The sequence below is a fragment of the Callorhinchus milii genome, unplaced genomic scaffold (assembly GCF_018977255.1).
Source record: "Callorhinchus milii isolate IMCB2004 unplaced genomic scaffold, IMCB_Cmil_1.0 Scaffold4, whole genome shotgun sequence".
In the NCBI taxonomy this organism is placed as follows: domain Eukaryota; kingdom Metazoa; phylum Chordata; class Chondrichthyes; order Chimaeriformes; family Callorhinchidae; genus Callorhinchus; species Callorhinchus milii.
This window is the reverse complement of record NW_024704745.1, coordinates 43938733-43958449: the sequence shown is the minus strand read 5'-3', so window position 1 is coordinate 43958449 and position 19717 is coordinate 43938733. Positions and strand designations below refer to the sequence as shown.

Below are 19717 nucleotides of genomic sequence, written 5' to 3'. Positions count from 1 at the left end.
TGCAGCTTTAGCCTTGCATTCATTTTCAGTCAGGAGCAAGTTGTCTTTTGCCCTGATGGCTGGCTCCAGCACCAGTCAGGATGTGAATTCCACAAGGCAGGACTGTCAGTTTGTTTTTTCCCCTACATCCTCCCCTTCATCCACTACGTATCACCCCAATATTAAATGCCGCTCAATCCAAGAGACTGACCATAACATCAGTTTTCAGTGAAGGCAAATATTTCAGTTGGGGCGCTGTGATTCCTGCCATTGCAAAGCACTGCTGAACTCCACCTGAACAGACTAGAAATGGTAAAACGTACTGAAACCGAAAGGCAATACGTAGGTGTTCAGCATTAAAAACCTGAACATTGAGATCAAAATACAGAAAAAGGCAAAAAGGGGGTAAAACTAGTGTTCAAAACCCTGGCATGGGTTACATTGATTAATACCAAATTAATCTAGGAATTGAAAAAGAGCAAATTTGCACTCTGCATTGTGTGTGATATGTTAGTCATTAACCAATCTGAGATGCTACCCCAGTGAAGAGCGTTATATAAATACAAGTTTTTGTTGTAGTCACTTTTCCACTGCAATGCAAGGAATACAGATTTTTTGATTGATTTTTTTTGCAAATATGAGGTTACCTGCACAATTTTTGACACAACACAGTATTTTGAGGAACAATATTCTTAAAACAAAAAGTAAAAAAGATGATGTGTGATAACAGATTTATGGGAAGAAATTCTACCTGGGTCTAGATTTACTCTCTTTGGGTTTTATTTCGGAACATCCAGAATTCTTAAATACAGCTTTCATTTTTGAAGCTGATTTTCTGTAATTTTTTTAAGAACTACAGAAAATTGACTTCAAAGACATGATGAAATTTTAGAGGCTCTAAAGTACCACTTAAATAGAGAAATCTCACCCTAGATGGAATTACTTCCCATTTGTGTGATAATTCTATCGAATCTTATCTGAAACATCACATTTTTCAACCCCAATCTGTAAATTCTAATTAAGAGTTACTCAGTGGGAAATATTAGTTTGTTTTTGTTGCTTCTTGCATCACTTTTGACACTTGATTTTGGCAAATTATAATTGTATTTTCATTAAACCAACCTGAAATAGATAACATTCTGTTGGAGGGTGTTTTAGGTGTTTAGTGGGGATGTTTTGATATGGGTTTTTTATGAGGAAAACATGTTTATTATGTCATGGTGTCTTTTTATGAGGAAAACAAGATACTGAATAATATAATACCATCTAATAGTGAGAGAGGGCTACTGTACAATATAAAGTCATTTAGATATTACTGTTTGTGACGAATGCACTAGTAATACAGTATTTCATAATAGCTGTCAGACTCTATTAAATGCCTGAGAACTATGGAAGAAAGAAAAAAGGCCAGTCTTTGCCTGAGATTATATTACTACTGATCCAATTCATCTGCTCACGTGCTGCAGGGTCTTGTCTTTTCACTTTTCATCTTCTTCCCCATCACTGATGCCACAGATGGAGGCAGAAGCGGCTTTTGGGGAAGATGGGGGGGAGGTTCTGGGGAAGTGCCACTCGGAGTTTGGGGACTGTGGTCGTTCTCTTGTTGGGCTGCCTGTGGGGCTTTGTCTTGGAGACAAAGCTTGCAACATCCGACCACCCCTTTCTTGGAATACCTGTTTCTGTAAGATATCAAAAAAAGTGAATCAAGAGCAATATCTCTGAAAGTACTGTATGATCAGACAGTGTGATCTATAGAATCATTGATGCTCTGAGATTGTTTGCTATGTCATGACACTAGTGTTTTGGTCACTAGTGGTATGACAAAGATTTTAAATCAAATATTTTCAATTCTTTGGTCTCCTACCCAAGTCTCATCTCCTTCTGTGCTACAGGTACCCACTACCTTACTACCTGCTTGGTGCAGACGCTAAGTAATGCCACATTAGTTTCTGAATGTATACCACCTCTGTGTCAGAAGGTTTAGATGACATGCTTCATGTCAGCATGAGCTCAGAATCTATTCTGTACCTGACCGTCCAATGAGAGAGTACTGTGAGGGGTGTTGAGCTTCAGATGACAGTAATATAATACTTCCCCACTTTTCCACAGCAGTAGCTGCATGTATTCATTCAACAACTTGACCTGTCGCACATAAATAATAATAATAATAATCCTTGCATTTGATATAGAGCTTTTCACATCTTCTCGACGTCCCAAAGCGCTTCACAGAATATACTGTAAAGTGAATTGACTGTCAATTTGTGGGCGAACGCGGCTGCCAATTGCACACAGCAGTGTCCCACAAACAGTAATGGATTGAAAATGACCAATTTATTATTGTTGTTTTTTTGGAGGGATTATTATTAGGTGTGTGGAGTAAGGAAACTTGCCCAAGGTTTCGCCCTGCCTGGAATTGAACTCAGGTCTCTCACTTGCAAAGCGAGTGCTCTAACCACTGAGCTACAAGACTCCACGTCCAATGCTTGCAGGTGCTCACCATTCTATCAATTGTGGACATTCAGTCATTGTTTCCTGCAGTAACAACAGCCTCTTTACACTGATGTTGTTTACAAAATGTAAATATCTCCATCCCATCCAGTTCAATCTGGCACCCTCACATGGTGTTGCTAAAAGTTACACAAAGCATCCCATTGCTCATCCGGATCTATGGTATAACGACCCTTAAAGGTACAATGTCCCATAAAAATGTATAATGTACTTTTAGATCATTTAACAGCTAATTCACAAGAGAGGTACAAATGAAGAAGGGCCTTTGATCTCTTGCTTCCTGAATACCCACCATTCTGTCTTCCCATTCCTATTGTTAGACTCGACTGTAGCTTACTACCGATTCACAGCAAATGGAGTATACAGTCAGAATACAGAAAGCAATAAGAAACCACGTGTGCAAAACTCAATTAAGGAAAGGATTTAAACTGTAATCAGAATTTCACCGCCTTGTATGTGGTTTACACAACAGGGTGATAAACAAGCAGGCCATAAAGCTTCACCAACGTTTGCTCTGCTTTTGGAAATCGCTCCTTGATACGCACCCAGGTTCCATCAGGGCCAAACAGCTCTAAAAAGTTCCCAATAAATTCTCGGGATTTCTCTTCCCATTTCTGGATCAGATCATGGCTCTTTTCCTCCACTTTATAAACAAACTCTTTTGACTTTTCCTCGACGTTCTTTACTTTTTCCTTCATTTTGTCAACCTGGTTTTGGAAACGATATTTCTTTTCCTAAATTGCAAGAAAAGTAAAAATGTGCAGCTCAGCAGGAACGAATGAACAGAATGTATGTACAGAGAATACACAATAGATTTTTTTTTGCTTTTTTTTAAAAGTCATATTTTCTAGGGTTCTCCACATCTCTGCTATCACTGCTGCCTGCTGCTCCATATAACATCTTCTGTCAGAGGGATGGCCTTGCTAATGTTAATGTTGAGTTCTACATAAGGAGGTGCATGAGAGCAGGCAGCTTCCAAGATTGATTTGTTCCCTTCCTGTAAGGAAGTGCCTAGTTTTACTTCAGCTGAAAGCAGCAGCTCACTATGTAGCCAAGAAAAAGGCCAAGTTCAATCTCTCTTTCTCTGTAGGTAACTGGTGAACCAAGCCAACATCCCTTCAGGTTAGCATCAAGCTGAGCTCACTTCTTGAGTTAATATTTAATTCCATATGCCATGCAATAGCATGCCCACTGTAGGAAAGCTCACAGAATAATAATGTACTTACATTTATGAAGCTAACATTAAGCTCTTTGGCTGTGTAGCCTCTTTGGAGATTACGACGTGCATAAACATCATAGTCACGCACAATTCTGGTGATGAGATCAGAGGTGGAGATGCCCTCTGTTCTTTGAGTTGGAACAAACATACCTAAAAATAGAAAGAATTTGACCTTGAGGCATCCAGTCACTGGAATTGTGTTTAAAAGCTTGAGACAAAATTTATTGGTTTACTTTGGTCCTTGATAACTTATATTAACTGTACATACTATACAGAGCTTCCTAATATAGTGTTGGTTTCATTCTTCTTCGTTCTGGGGAAAAAACATAGGGACAGAAGAATGTCATTCAGCCCATCGAGTTTATCTGCCAATTTATTAGATCATAGCAGATTGTTTAATCCCACTTTTTCCCATGCCCTTAATACACGTACCAAGTATCTATCTCCTTTTTAAACAGTCCAGTTGATTCTACTTCTACAGCCTTCAGAAAGAGTCTGAAGTGTTTAAGGTGGTGTAAAAATGCAAAGTATTTCTATTGGTCAGCCGGGTGTCTGGCACATGCTTCAGAGAATCCAAACCAGACTCAGAGCTCCTCCTACATAAGGAGACTTCCTTTCGTCTGGAATGGAAGGAGCTCTCTCATTCCCAGAGAGCACATCTTACTTTCCTAATTGAAAGAGAATTAGGTCAGGTTGGAATTTAACCAGTTCAAGTGATCTGCATTGTCTCAACCCCAAATTTATACCACAAATAATAATACACACAAGCTAATCCTGTTTACCGGTAATGCACAGAAAATTAAGACTATGTCATATTAATTCAACATGATGGGAAGGAGCTAAAGCATCCACAGAACCTGAAGATTTAAATAGAAAGAAACCCAACATTATGTGGGTTTATTGTCTGATATCATTAGTGAGTGGGTTATTAAAAATAGCTTTTTCATACTCTCTATTTGCAGTAATGAACTGTTTAATAGTGCTAATATTATAAATGGTTGGAATTATGTTGCCTGCTTGACATGGAACCACAGACTGAGAATGAATAAAGTGGCTGTGAAGTTTGACAGTCAAAACCACATTATTCTGTAATGGACAATTTAGGCAAAGGTGACTGGATGAAAGGTAGCACTGGAATTATCCGCACACGTTGTATAAGTAAGTCAAAACTTATGGGTGTCCATGCAGGTTTGTTCATGTTTCAAACAAAGGTCAACAGGGCCCGGACTATTTTCTGAAGGAAATCATTTTAGGAGTTCAGATAGGATGAGAGCAGAATTACTTAATCACTAACTTAAAAAAGACCTGAATAAATGTGTCAGTCAACAGACACCATATCTTCAGATATCAGTGATTTCATTTGCTTTTTATTCCACTTGTGTCCTTTTATTATAAAACTAGCCATACCCGTTGCAGCTTTGCTTGCAACCAAAGGATCCAATATGGAATGTAGATTGACACACAGACAGACGCACGTACTTATCCTTGAAAGGTTTGATTTTCGCTTAGGCATCTTTACAATGATAAATATAAATGTATAATTTATAATCACTGGGATGTCCTCCCGACATGAAAGGCGCTTTAAAAATGTAATTTTGTTGTTTCTGCGGCTTAGCTTCGTCTGTGTTCTTTATTTCCTTCCCGCCGCTGCTTGGCTATGTGCGTGCTCTGTGACGCAGGATGCCACAGCGCCACGGTCAGCTGGCGCGGCCACCAGGTGTGACTGCACGATGCCACGGCGCCACTTTGACTCGGCGGCCACCAGGTGTAACTGCAGCGAAAAACGCAAAACTGAAATACATTTTAGGTCATAACACATGAACGATAGGAGACACCCAAAAACAAGTATGCCCTCGTCACTCCCAGATGCAAGACCTTTCCGATGAGGTACAAATCATGTCTCTACATCAATCGGTTATTGAGATTCTTCTTGAAGCGCAGACAGACAGATATTGTGGTTTTATTTATATAATAATAATAATCCTTGTATTTGATATAACGCTTTTCAAATCTTCTAGACGTCTCAAATCGCTTCACAGAATATACTGCAAGGTGAACTGACTGCATATTTGTGGGCGAAACGCGGCAGCTAATTACGCACAGCAGTGTCCCACAAACAGTCGTGGATTGAGTGACCAAATTACTATTGTTTTTTTGAGGGATTATTATTCCCGGAAAAGCGATCCACCAATTGACTAACAACCGAGTTCCTAATTACTGCTAGGTAAACAGAGGCGTGTGGAGTAAGGAAATTTGTCCAACATTTCGTCCTGCCGGGAATCAAACCCTGGTCTCTCGCTTGAGCTACAGGACTCCACAAGAATATAATGTATAGAAGCTAGAAGAAGAAGATTAAGCCCCAGCTGTTCTGCTACACTGCAGTGGGCCTGATTTTGATGTTGGCATTGTCCTCAAGAGCTTTATTGAAACCTATTTTAAACTTCCTGAAAAATTTGAAGAATATTCTAGATGTATTATGAAGGTGTTATGATTTGTATGGTGAATGCAAGTGACATCTGATTATAAATATGATTATAAACCTTGCCGAACCCAGCTGCCCCCACCGCTCAGCTACCACCCACCTCACAGCTTCATATACCCCCAGCATTGTTGGACGAGCTATCAGCCATTCTGTTCCCACTCCCAGACTGAAAACCTACATCTTTGCCTGCAGTTTGAGCACTTTACCCCTGGAAATCTTTACTCATATCCATATATTAGGGCCCACTGAGAATCTTAATGTCAACCACTTGAAATGTGACACCTGTTGGTGGATCATATAACTGCAGCCACAGGTCATTGCATCCGAAGGTGGTCTCATTTGTCAGCTATTGGTCAAAGTCAGTTGATACAGCACTGAAAAAGAATGTATGATATTGTATGGGGAAAGATATAGAAAACCCATAAATAGTTCACACATGGAGAGTTTTGTGAAATGCAAAGCCATGTGAAACTTTAAAGACATTATAACATCAGAAAAATGGAAACACTGTTTTGAATGCCGTAATTGTTTTAAAATACATACCTGTGATCTGTCATCTGGTATTGATGCATGACTAGTATGTCATAAGTAAAGTTAGCTTCAGTTAGCATTTGCTTCTAGTTAGAATAAACTCCAATTAAAACCTAGTTGACAGTACAGACTGCAATGTTATGCAATAACTTACCGGCTTCCTTGATGTGTTTGTAGACATCATCTGATCCAGCAGAGGAATAGGGAATGTCGTCATGAGCCACAAAATCAATCTAGAAGAAAGTGGAGTGTTAAATGTGTCACAATGTAAGAATATAAACTGCTTGAGTGTACAGTGTATCCCTTTCCATATGTACATAATAATTAGTGTTCAACACCTTTCCACTATTATGAAGGAAGTACATATTATTATTGTTAGAGTCCAAATAAAATACACCATACTACAATGAAAATGTATTTAGATAAATGGATAAATGTATATTAATTTTAATTTTTTAACCTAAGAGTGTAAATCATAATGTTGATGTACACAATACTGGGGCAAAATCTGCAGCGTTCATTAACACTTACATTTATACAGTTTCCTGGTGTTTACCGGGAATGTGGTTGTGAATCTATATTAAAAGTTTTAATTCGGGAAATCCCTTGATTTAAACTGACCATATAATTCTGTTTTCCTGTGTTTTTTAAACTGAGAGCAACCAACAGCACAGGAGAAGCCCACTACAAAGGAAATAGAGGACGAGAGCAGTTAACTTGTGTAAAGTCTTTACTTAGCAAAGAACAGAGAGAAATTTGTGATATTCCTTAATAAATTCCTTGTGCTAATTCAATCAAAGAGGAATATCACAAATATTACCCCATTATAAGCATCTGGAAGCAAACAGAATATTGCATTATTTGAGGCCTGAAATTCATCTATTCTCAACCTGTAAGACAATTTGGTCTTTAAGATTGTGCAGGAATTGCAGAAAAGCCTTCAATTCAAATTTAATTTTTAACCAGCTTCCAAGTTGAGACCAAAGGTAAGAATTTCCCATATTTCAATACAATCCTAAATTTTGAAGACAAAATGGTTGTACAGAAGAAACCTGGAAGAAATTTCAGACCTTTGGAGTTTGAAACATAAGATGCACTGGAGTAATCTGTCAGTAGAGGGCGGAATCTACTGTCTTTGTTTAGTTCAGACATGCTCGCTCACGTTAAAAAGAGGGAATCATTAGCACATTTTGGATGTGTAGCAAAATATTGTATGACTGACTTTGTCAAATTACAAGGTTAGTATATGGTATACAAGCTATGAAAAGATCCAATAAAAACATCCATGCAGATGCTTCGGAATTTTTTTTGATCTGCCAGGTGACTGACACATGCAGAAATCTATTACCATGCTTAAAAGCATCCAAACCAGACTAAGAATTCGATGCACGTCACTTACACATAAAATTTCCTGTGTCTGAATGGAATACGCATTCTGTCCTGGGATGGCTGTATCTTGCTTACCTCGTTCCGGAGACTATTAAGAGCAGGTTGGTAAGAGCCAAGGCTTGGGGACCCCAGAGTGTGTCTTGGAGTACTGATGGGTTCAGTCAGCCAAAACTGCACAGCTTGTCATGGATAGAATCTGCTGCTTGTCCAGCGAGAACCACCCTACATGATTGGCCTTTGGTTTGTAGGGTTAACAGGAGCTGAGTGGGAAAATTTCCTACCCCAGTGACTGGGAAAGTATCAGCAAAGAACAGTTAAGAAAATAGTGCATACCTTGTGTTTTTCAAGGAACTCTGGGGATAGTGTCCATGGTGCATCTCTGACAACCTCATCGACATAGCGGCAATGTCTCAGAGCGTCGTATCGCTCAATCTCATTCATGACAGTGAAGCCTTTACACTGGTGTGTTAGTTCATCGCTGCACACTGAGAGTAAGTGCAAACAGGCAATGGTTAAAAGAGCTCCACAAACTCATGTGAGATACAGTCACTCACGTGCAACAAATACAACCAACCAAAAATACAAGGTATGTACCTCCCAGCAGAATTGAGGCAGTGGTGAAGATCTAATGGGGAAAATTGGTTAATATCTACACTGCAAAAATTGTCATAACACTTTTTTGAGATGCAATCTTTAAGTTTATGAAGTTTTGTCTTGAGTTGAGATTGTTCAGTAGAAGCAGACTGTTTCTGCAATTTGCTTTGTACAGTTTATTTAATCTGTTTTGTCACAACGTTCTTACCTCCCACAATTAAGTAGGTATTTGGGAAGAGATTTTTGGCCTGCATGAGAGCCCTGGCATGCCCAGAGTGGAAGAGGTCAAATATTCCATCTGCATAAACTCTCACTGGTCTGTCAACTGAAAAAGCAGAAACAAGTATAGGGTTAGAATACAGAAAGTGAATGTCTCTGTTACACAGAGAGTTGTTAGGAGTTACAATGCCCTCCTGGGTGCAGTGGTTGTGACAAGATCCACATTAGCTTTCAACAGGGAACAATATAGATATTTGAAATGGAATAATTTGAAGCCGTATGGGGAAAATACCGGTGAATGGGACTGAATGGATTGCTACCTTCTGTGCTGTAAATTTCTATGATTCTTGCACAGTAAATACATTGGACTAAAAAATCTTCAAGTATAGGTCAGTAATGTTTCTGCTGAAATCATAAGGTTTATTGCATTTTAAGGCATGTGGATTGCTATGGTGAGAAAATTAAATAACAGTTCTCTGTGAAGTCAACTAATGAAGTTACAAAGGTACAGCTATAATAATAATCTTTGCATTTGATATGGCGCCTTATCATGTCGTCGAGACATCTTAAAGCATTTCACAGGACACTGTAAAGTGGATTGGCTATGTATTTTGTGAGTGAACATGTAGACAGATTTTCCTTTGTGAGGTTTAAAATTGTTTAGATTGTGTGACAAGTCTCTGGAACCTCAGTCGATGGCAATTCCCTCCAAAAACAAAACCAATAATAAATTGGTCATTTTCAATCCACGACTGTTTGTGGGACACTGCTGTGCGCAATTGGCTGCTGCGTTTCGCCCACAAATATACAGTCAATTCACTTTACAGCATATTCTGTGAAGTGCTTTGAGACGTTTAGAAGACGTGAAAAGCGCTATATCAAATGCAAGGATTATTATTATTATAATTTTGTTTTGGCATCAGGAAATTGAGACTTGAACTCATAATCCAGGCCAAGACTAGTACAGTACTGTAGGAGCACTGCACTTTTGGAGATGCCGTTCTTGGCATGAAATGGATTCAATATTACAGATGTCACATCAAATACAAGGATTATTATTAGAATCTTCGTGTCTAACAGCACCAATAATATAATCTTAAATAGGATATTCTTAGATGGGATTAGTTATGATTTATTTTTGTGAGTATTGAAAGCTGTGTAATTTGTGATATTCTAAAATATCTAATTGGAATTTTGAAAGCTTGTAAAACGTGGCTGGCGAATGAAAAGGTCACAAGATAATGAGATACGTTTGAATGAAGACGGCCTTTCGATCTCATCTTTTGATCTCATCCTTCCAAAATACCCACCTTCAAGATCACAAGAAAGTTTCATCAGAGGAGAGGTTTGAAGCTGATGTAATTTTACTCTACAGTTTTTTTTCATACCACGTCCTATTTTCAGAAATTCCAATTTGCTGATTTGCAAGTGTCGCAAATTAAATTACGTATTTTTTATAATTGAAATCAGGAATTGCGATTTAATTGTTTTCTTGTCACATTTTTGGCTGCTGCGCATCTTTTTGGTCGTTTTTATGCTTGAAATCTGCAGCACTATTTTTTTCAATGGAATGTTAATTTTAGAGATGACAGGAAGGAGGGAACAGTCCACAGTGCTATCTGGCTACAGTCAGACATAGTTTTTCTTGTATAATTTATGTATTCATTTCCTTCCCCACTTCCTATGACCTGCTTCCAGCATGAAGTTCTTTATCTGGCCACTCAGTCGTGGTTGAGAGCATTTTTGAGGAACACAAGATCAGGACCTACAGGCCAATCGCTCTCATCCTTCCAGAATACCCAGCTATTCCCATCACAACATCAAACTAGTTTTAAAAGGAATCCCTTGTCTTCACCTGACACTGCAACAGCAGAGCTCTAGAGTACACACCTATACAGACAGCATACAACATATCTTGCAGATTGATTTCAGAACCGGTTTGTATTTATTGAGCAAAACTTTCCTCCAATGTGACATGAGACAAAGATATATGCAATATACTCTTAGCTAAAACAGAAAACAGCCAATGCTGTGTTGATTAAAACATTTTTTTAAAAAAAGCTAGATACATATTTAATTAGGAATGAAGGGGATTAAAGGCTGCAAAAATAAGAATTGTATATGGACCAATATTCAAAACTGCAGTTTTCGTTATACTGTTAGCAAAGCATTCAGGAGTTAGATACTGTCTCATAGTTCTGAACTGGATATATCTGGAACCTGTACAATACTTACAGACCTGAGATCTCAGCACTAATCTAGTTGGCACCAATACTTTAGTAATAGAGCTCATGTAAGAAGAATTATTTGCGAGCAATCAAAGACTAACTTGGTGTTCCCAGACGCGCCTGAGCAATGGTTAGTCTCTCGTGAGGGGCCTTGCACCGACAGGTTATTTCTTCCGAAAATGCGGCGGGTTCCGTCAAAGTCTGAGAAAAACAAGGAAAAGAATAAGCGTAAGGACTCATTTTTAGTGTTGTTAAAATTCTGACTGCTTGTTTTTGATAGCTGGTGTAAGTTAGAAATATAAAGGGGAGGCGTAAAGGGGATAGTCGCGTACCAGATCCGAGTGACTGATCTTGACTTTCGGTTTGCAGTTATTAGATGTGAGATCTGTGTGAGAGTTCCACAACAGCGAATCGCAGTTCCACTGAGACATTGTCAGGTTCCTCAAGAGCCTTCCAAACCATACGTAGCAACTGGTAAGTCAACTACAGTTTGCAAATACAGCATTTTCAACCTCAATATGAGTTACTTTGCAGGATGTTTAACTTGTTTTAGTTTCTTTTGTACTTTGCAAAATGCCTTGTTTTAATTACTTAAAGGTCCCCCAAAGTTCAATACAATGTAATAACATATAGCAAGTAGAGTTTCATGATAATATTCATCTCAACTAATAATACCTTTATTACCTTTTTGATACCTTTTAGTCCATGTTCTATGGGTTGGGAAGAAGATGCCTGTTAGGAAAACACAGCATTGCAAATACCCAAATTAATTTGTTCTTGCTTTTTTACTCTGACTCGTATCTGTGTCCTGTGACCAGCTGGTTCTCGCTTTACTCTATTTCTTGGTTTATGTGATTAGTTCCCACATATAGAAGGATGGCCCCCAAATCTATTCCAACCCAAGATTCCAGCCCACTGAATTTCTGATCACCTGTCTGTCAGACATCACGCCCTGGATGAGCTTCAGCTAAACATGGACAAGACCGAAGCCATCCCCTCCTCAATTCTTGCCAATACCTCCTTGCTTCCAGCACCAACCACCCATCTCACTCTTAATCTCACTGAACCCGCAACCACCTTGCCATTTAGTTCGACCCTCAGCTCTTTTTCCTCCCTCACATCCAGTCGCTGACTAAGACTGCTTTTCTGCATCTTCACCATGTTGCCCACCTCAGTTCCTATTGCATCTAAAGCTGCCCAAATCCTCATTTGTGTCTTTGGTACCCCAGACTCAACTTTTCAAATGTTTCTCTCCAGCCTCGCCAGATTCACCATTCACATGTTCCAACTCATCTAACCCCACTGCACACATCCTTACCCACAAGAAGCTTGACGTTGTCCATCACCTCTATCCTCTCCAAGCTCCACCGACTCCCTGTCTTCCATCATCAAGGCCCAAGCCATCAGTCACTATGTCACCACCCCGTGGAACCATTTCCCCCCATTTTCGATATATCTTCAAAGGCAACTAAAGGCCTACTTCAAAAACCTATGGTCACCTCCCTCTTTTCCCCTCACCTCTAATGTTACAGTATTGTCAAATTATGCAGTAACTATTCTCACAAATAAAATTTGCTATTTTGCATTGATGTTAAACATTAATCTTTAACTATGTATGTTTGAAATGCCAGAGCAGATAATTGTAAAAATCAATACCTAAACTGAGCTACATTTTGAAACCAATTTGTTTTCATTTACTTCAGAAGTGATTTGAGAAGATGAGAGTCATAATAGTGCCAAAGGACAAAGGAGGGAAGCTTAATAATGTTCCTTTGATTCTCACTGATCGAATAATGAAAAGTAATCTCTTTTTGGGAAGGTAATTCTAAAATTGTAACTTTAATTGACAGCAATAAAATTAGATGACAGGTTCAATGGACAAAAAGATTGTGCTTCAGTTGCAATATTTCAGGAACTCAGTGTTATTTAAGGATTTAAAAAAAATGCTACCATCAGGCTTACTTGCTTTCCGTGAAATAGAGGCATTTTTTATGCTGCTCACTCACACCATATAATAATAAACTTTGCATTTGATTTAGCACTTTGTCATGTCTTCAAGACGTCACAAAGCGCTTCACAGGATATATTTTGATTATATATTTTGTGGGTGAAAAGCGGCAACCAATTGCAGTGTCCCACAAACAGTTGTGGATTGAGTGACCAAATCATTATTTTAATTTTTTTAAGGGATTACTACCCCCGGAAAAGTGATCCACCAATCGACTAACAACCGGGTTCCTACTTACTGCTAGGTAAACAAAGGTGTGTGAAGTAAGGAACCTTGTCCAACATTTAGCCCTGCTGGGAATCGAACCCACGTTCTCTCGCTTGCGAGGCAAGCGCTCTAACCACTGAGCTACAGGACTCTAACATAGAAATTGTACCACAGGAGACCACTGCGTTGTGGAAAATGTGACGGGTGCCAACATCTCTGCTGGAGCTAACTAGTCATCGCAATTCTCTGCTCTGTCCCATCCCCTTTTATAATGTTCCTCTTCAGATGTTGTACAATTCCCTTCCAAATTTTGTTATTATGGTCTTGCCTTAAACGACCACTTGCAGCAAAGCATTCCACATTCTAACAACCTTCTGCTAGAACAAGTTTATTCTAACCCCTCTCTTAACTCTTCCAGTGACACAATCTCAAGTATATGTTGATTCACTAACCAGCGGGGATAATCTTTCACTATTCCCCTCAAAACCTTTCAGAATATTGATGACTTCTATCAGATCCCCTCTTAATCATCCTTATTCCAGTGAGAACAGCCCCAATTTTTCGACTCTGTCCTCATAACGTTAACCCTTGATATCATGTGCTTGTACAGTGCTGGAACATTGCAGGACTGGTCAACATTTCTCACAATCCATATTTTGATATAATAATTGGTTATGTAAATGGACAAATTAGCACAACATTCTCTTTGACTGTCATTCTAGTATTAACTAGGCACCTTTAATGCATTCGTCTACAAAGGTGCAATCTACCACCCATACCACCAATTTTATTAATGCAGAATAAAGCAAAGAAACAAAATGGGTTTTAACACAACACAATACTCCTTTTCACTATTACATGATGGGCTAAGTATCTCTGCATCCCCACCCCTCCTGTGGTGTCACAAACTAGATATTATTCCATAGTTATACAGCAGTGTAAATTATGAACACAGCCCCTTGAATAGCAAACAATGCAATGATATAAATAGTTCTCCAGAGTTCAGCACAAAGGCTCCAAATAACAACCTGCCTTGGGCTGTTTTTTCTTTTATTCTCATTCAGTTTGCAAACTGTTCCTCCGATTCTGACTGCCAGATGCAATGAATAGATACACTAGTTGGGTAATACTAAAGCAGATTCGTAACATCTTTATCGGACTACAGAGATACTGACCTAAAAATGTTTTTTCAGGTAAATATTTTAAATGTTTCTAATGACTAGAAATCAGAAAATTGATCCCCTCACAATCAATGCTAAAGCAAGGAGTTTCAGTTTCTGAAAGGCTTGGAGAGCACGGGTGTTCAGTACCAAAGTTATTGTTAGGAATGGATTTTAATTGTGATAATTATCCTAAGCAATAATTAAGGAACAGAATGCATTTAAGAATTCTTTAATCTTCACCCTATAATTGGCATTGCTTATTATTTTGCTTTTATTGCCAATGGGGAGCTGGGGTCGAGTTTGGCGAATAGAATGAATCACACACTCCATGACTTAGATCCTTTGATCACATCTTTTCAATGACATATTTTGATTTTAAATGTCTCCATCATATAAATGTGGAGCAGGTCTTTGAAATATACTTTGTTTTAAAACTTTATTAACATATGGCACTTGCTAGATTTTCTTTTTCTTCACCAGCACCATGGCAGATGTCAAACCCATTTCCTCAGCTAATAAAATAAATGCTATTCCTGGCTTGCAAGAATGCATTGACCCATATAGAGTAACATCCATCTGCATTCGCTTTTGTATATCGACTAACAATTTCACAACTTGCATTTATATAGCAGCCTTAACATAAAAGAGTGTCTCAAAGCACTTAATAAAAATAATTCTTACATTTGGTGTAGCACCTTTCACGTCGGAAGGATGTCCAAAGTGTTTGACAGGATTTACTGTACAGTGCAGCCTATGTGTGATTATTTTTATGTCGGCAAACGTAGCAGCCAAACATCCCACAAACAGCCATAAAGTAATTAACCAATTTTATTTGAGGGATTTGTTGGCCAGGACACTGGGAGAAACTCCCTTCCCTTTTCGAATAGTGCAATGTGATTAACATAAACCTGATCAGGCAGACAGGGCCTTGGTTTTATCATCTTCAAACAATGCAGCACACTACCAGCCTGTATTGAAATATCAACTTTGAGACTATGACACTGATGTGGGGCTTGAACCTACAACCTTCTGACTCAGAAGCGAGAATGATACCAACTGAGCCAGGCTGACTCACAGTTGATAAATATAATAGTGGACACCAAGCAGGAGAAAACAATTGAACACCTGTTTTCCACATTCCAATAACAACACCAAATTACATTTATATAACGGCTTTCACGTCAGGAGGACGTGATATGCTTGAGTGGGGTCTAGAATGGGTGGATATGAGCCTGGGCGATACCGGCGAAAAAAAATCCAGGCATGAAATTGATCCTGTGCACATAAGGTTACTGTGGATGTAATTTTCCCACACTGTGTTAGTATAGCTCAAGTAAATCTAGTAAACCTCATGCACATTCCATTTTACGTATAACGATTTCCCAAATGTACACCACTTTAACTTGGAATACAATAATATCAATCAATATTCAGCTGCTGCATACGGAATAGAAGACTGTCTTTCAGTGAGTACTTTCAAATATTTTGATGAACAGAGTTGTTTTTCAACACACAAGTATGTGTATGTGCATTCTGGTGTATGTGAAGGGCAAATTCCTCTTTTGGTAAGTGATGACTGACAATTTAGAAATCCTTGAACTTTAGTATACTTAATTACTTGTACAAAGTACAAGCAAGTTTGACTTGGTACTTGTTACATCCATTGCAAATCTGAATATCCAAATTCTACCAGCAGGTCAGAAACCTTCACACAGCGTGTTCTAGTTCTAAGGAAAAGGTCAGCCGAACCAAAAGCTAGGCATTGTAACGTACATATCTAGATTGTAAACCAACAGGGAATTTTGTTCTTTGCTCTGTTTTTTACAATTTCATAAGTAAGTCCTTCAGAATTTTTTTGTTGTTACAGTGGCTGAAATCCAACATTGGACTTTCTGAAGTAAAACAACAGTCATGAGGGTTTTTTTCTCCTGCAGAATTCCTTTGTCTTTCGCACTGAGTTTTATTTAGATTTAATTAGCAGCTGCTCCTCACCGCACGAGTCTGACAAGAATAATACCAATAATAAAAAAGCAGAAATATTTTTTTCAGGGGGAGGGTGCAGAGGGACACTACTTCAAGTCTGGAGTGCAATGGAGCTACTTTCAATTCCCAATACATCCTGAATGTTCTTACTATAAATGACTTAAAGACAGAAAGAATATGAATCAATCTGGTTAATTAATCAATTCTGCAATATTCTAGCAATTCTAGAGGCATGCTATTGGACTAACTCACAGTTCCGAGTTTGAACCCCAGCTTTTAATGGCACTGAAACATGGCTGTCCACATTGGCCAGGTTTAACCAGGGATTGCCTAGACTGTTGGATGTGAGTGTTAGATGGCAGACAATCTAGGAGGAGGAATAACTAGCAGGCCAGTCTTACTCAAAATAGTGTGCTTTTTGTTGGGGAATGACAGGATGGGATTGATGTCAGCTATTCAATTTCTGCTCTCGCATTTGAAGGTGTGCCTTCAGCCGCCCTCCTACCTCTCTGTCCTCCCTCATCCCAACCCTGGCTCCCACCCTCGGGTCCTGATTCCTGACTGTTCAGTGCCTTGGGACATCCTCCTGACATAAAAGGCACTTTACAAATGTAAATTTGTTGTTATTGAAGGAAACTGTGGGGAATCCAATACAAACTAAGCAAAACAAACGTGGATACAACTATTGAATAGAATAATCCTTGCATTTGAATATATATACACTTAAAGGATATCACACACTGCCATATACATGATGGGTTAATACTTTGAGCTGCAGTGAAGCTTTCTAAATTTGATACAACGGAATCCACCATGTGCTAATTGCTCACAACTGCAATCTTTTCCGAACAATTGGAGGTTGGTGCTCTCATAAGATGGATAGCTGATAACAAGAGTTACTCTCCATGGTGAGCAACACATTGAATGGAACAACCGCAGACCCCATTGACTTTGTTTTCAATAGTGAAGTCCAAAGTCTAAGGCGGGTCAGGACAATAAAAAGTTGGTATTACATTAATTGGCAGTCAAAGGCTGTGATCCACAAGTTCAATAGTGATAATTTTTTAAAAACATTTTTTTTGGGTAGTCCATCAGCTTGTTCTTAACCCATTAGACTATGACTCCCCACAGGATTATTATTGTTATTATTTGGAGAGGGGCAGCTTCAGCAATAAAGTAATTTCTTGGTGCTCCATACACTAATCAGGGTATGCATTGGACTCTGAATATAAGAGCAAGTGCTTCTGAACCCAAACCTTCCAGCAGTCACTGCCCTGCCTTTCCTTATCAATCTTCTCATGACTAATATTAGCATTAATATAACATAAATAAACCTAGTTGTAATATTAGTATTTTCAAGGTCACATTACGAGGCGAAAATGTGCAGAACCTGTTGGCCTCTAAGGGTTTTAAATAAAACACCATATGTCAACAGAATAAAAACAGAACAAAAATGTTACTTGCAATGTGTATATAAAGGTCACCTCTGCCCAAATTATTAACAACTGAAGAATGATCCAATAGATTATATGTTGAACTAGAGGAAAGACATCTAATTACATTGCTTTGTGCTTCAATTAGCTCCTTGTTCGTTACCCCAGCATAAAACCTGCTGGCTCATCCGCTTTTTTAGATTTAACTCTTTTCTGTGTACACATTAATCTATGAGCGAGAATTCATCACTTTGAAAACCTCTATGAGTTCCAACTTTTCAATTCTCTCCACACAACTGTAACCTCTCATCCCTGGTGACATCCTCGTGAATCTCTTTTTTTTCCCCATTGAACTCTCAGTTTGGTTTGGATATTCTTAAGCATGGTGATGGTTTTCCTCACGTGTCAGACAACCGCCTGACTAAAACAATATTCTTTTTATAATATACTAAAATAAAACTCAAGATTTTTTAATACTACTGTGTGATTTTGAATGTTAATCATAAGGTTAGATCGGGGGCAATTTCAACAACAACAACTGGTGAGTATGAGGGAGGCAGAGTTTTGGATCAGCTGGATTTCGTGGATGGGGAGCTGGGAAATTGATAGATGAGATAATCGGCATGTAACCCTAATGGAGTGGGGGGGCGAGCTGCAGAGTTGTGTGTGAGTTGGAGTTTGTGGAAGGTGGAACAGGGAAGCTCGGTGAGGAGAGCATAGCAGAAGTCTAGTCTCCATGATGGAAGTATACATGTGCCTTTTGACTATATAAGGGTGAGCTAGGGATGTGAGTGGGCAAGATTTCAGAAATAGAACAAGCGGGTCTTGGTCCGAGACTGGGTGTAGGGTTGAAGCAGAGATTAAGGTCAAAGAAAACATTAAGGTTATGTATTGGCAAGATTTGAAGAGAGGAAAGAATGCTTTTATAGATAAAAAATGAGCTTGTGGCTATTCAGCAACTACTTAAATAAGCTCTTTCAGATAAAATAAACTTCACAAAGTACATCACAGAATGAGATTAATTAGAAATGTTGAGATGCAGGCAAATGCGAAGGTTTTGCAACAGAAATGTCATGTAAACAACAATACGCTGAGCAACCAATTTTTAGAGATTATAGAAGATTCTATAGTTCACAATGAAGAAAACTGAAAATATGCCACAATTATCAAATAGAAAAATTTGTTGGAGGTTAAGGTTACGTATTTTACATGAATATAAGGAGTACAAGGAATAAATTCTTCACCTTTTTACTATCATTGGCCAAGAAGTTGAACATGGCAGAGAAAGAGCTAAGAAAGTACAACATGTTTCTTGAAGATCAACTTGTAAAATTGGGGCTGTTCGATGGTTTGGTGAGTTTATCCAGTGAGTAGATGAGCCATACACCCACAGGTTCCAATTTCAATCCCCAATCTAGAGCCATTTTCAGATGAGAGAGTGGCATATGGATTTGCATTTTCCACAATCACTCAGGGTTACGGAGCAGAATATCACATTTAGTTGACCCTGCAGCCAATATTTGACTGATGCTTCACAGGGTACAGATTTGTGGAGTCCTGTAGCTCAGTGGTTAGAGCACTCGCTTTGCAAGCAAGAGACCCGAGTTCAATTCCAGACAGGTCAGGGCGAAACCTTGGGCAAGTTTCCTTACTCCACACGCCTAATAATAATCCCTCCAAAAAAAGCAAAAACAATAATAAATTGGTCATTTTCAATCTATGACTGTTTGTGGGACATTGCTGTGCGCAATTGGCTGCCGCATTCGCCCACAAA

General features: G+C 38.7%; 2 protein-coding genes across 4 annotated transcripts in view; one reads left to right on the top strand and one right to left on the bottom strand.

The window, feature by feature from the left end:
* Positions 1–19717, top strand: part of pola1 (polymerase (DNA directed), alpha 1) — a 189965-nt gene that overhangs the window by 10677 nt on the left and 159571 nt on the right. The window lies entirely within an intron of this gene.
* The window catches only part of pcyt1ba (phosphate cytidylyltransferase 1B, choline a), a 31650-nt gene continuing 12749 nt past the window's right edge, over positions 817–19717 (bottom strand). For 2 of the 3 annotated variants that reach the window (XM_007903053.1, XM_007903052.2), the window contains exons 2-8: positions 11251–11350; positions 8911–9027; positions 8442–8593; positions 6874–6952; positions 3714–3856; positions 3033–3221; positions 817–1658 (exon numbers count right to left, since the gene is read on the bottom strand). In XM_007903053.1, the coding sequence (XP_007901244.1) occupies positions 1458–1658; positions 3033–3221; positions 3714–3856; positions 6874–6952; positions 8442–8593; positions 8911–9027; positions 11251–11350 (981 nt within the window). In that variant the 3' untranslated portion in view covers positions 817–1457. The remainder of the gene's footprint in view (positions 1659–3032; positions 3222–3713; positions 3857–6873; positions 6953–8441; positions 8594–8910; positions 9028–11250; positions 11351–19717) is intronic. The other variant, XM_007903055.2, reaches the window with a different exon arrangement.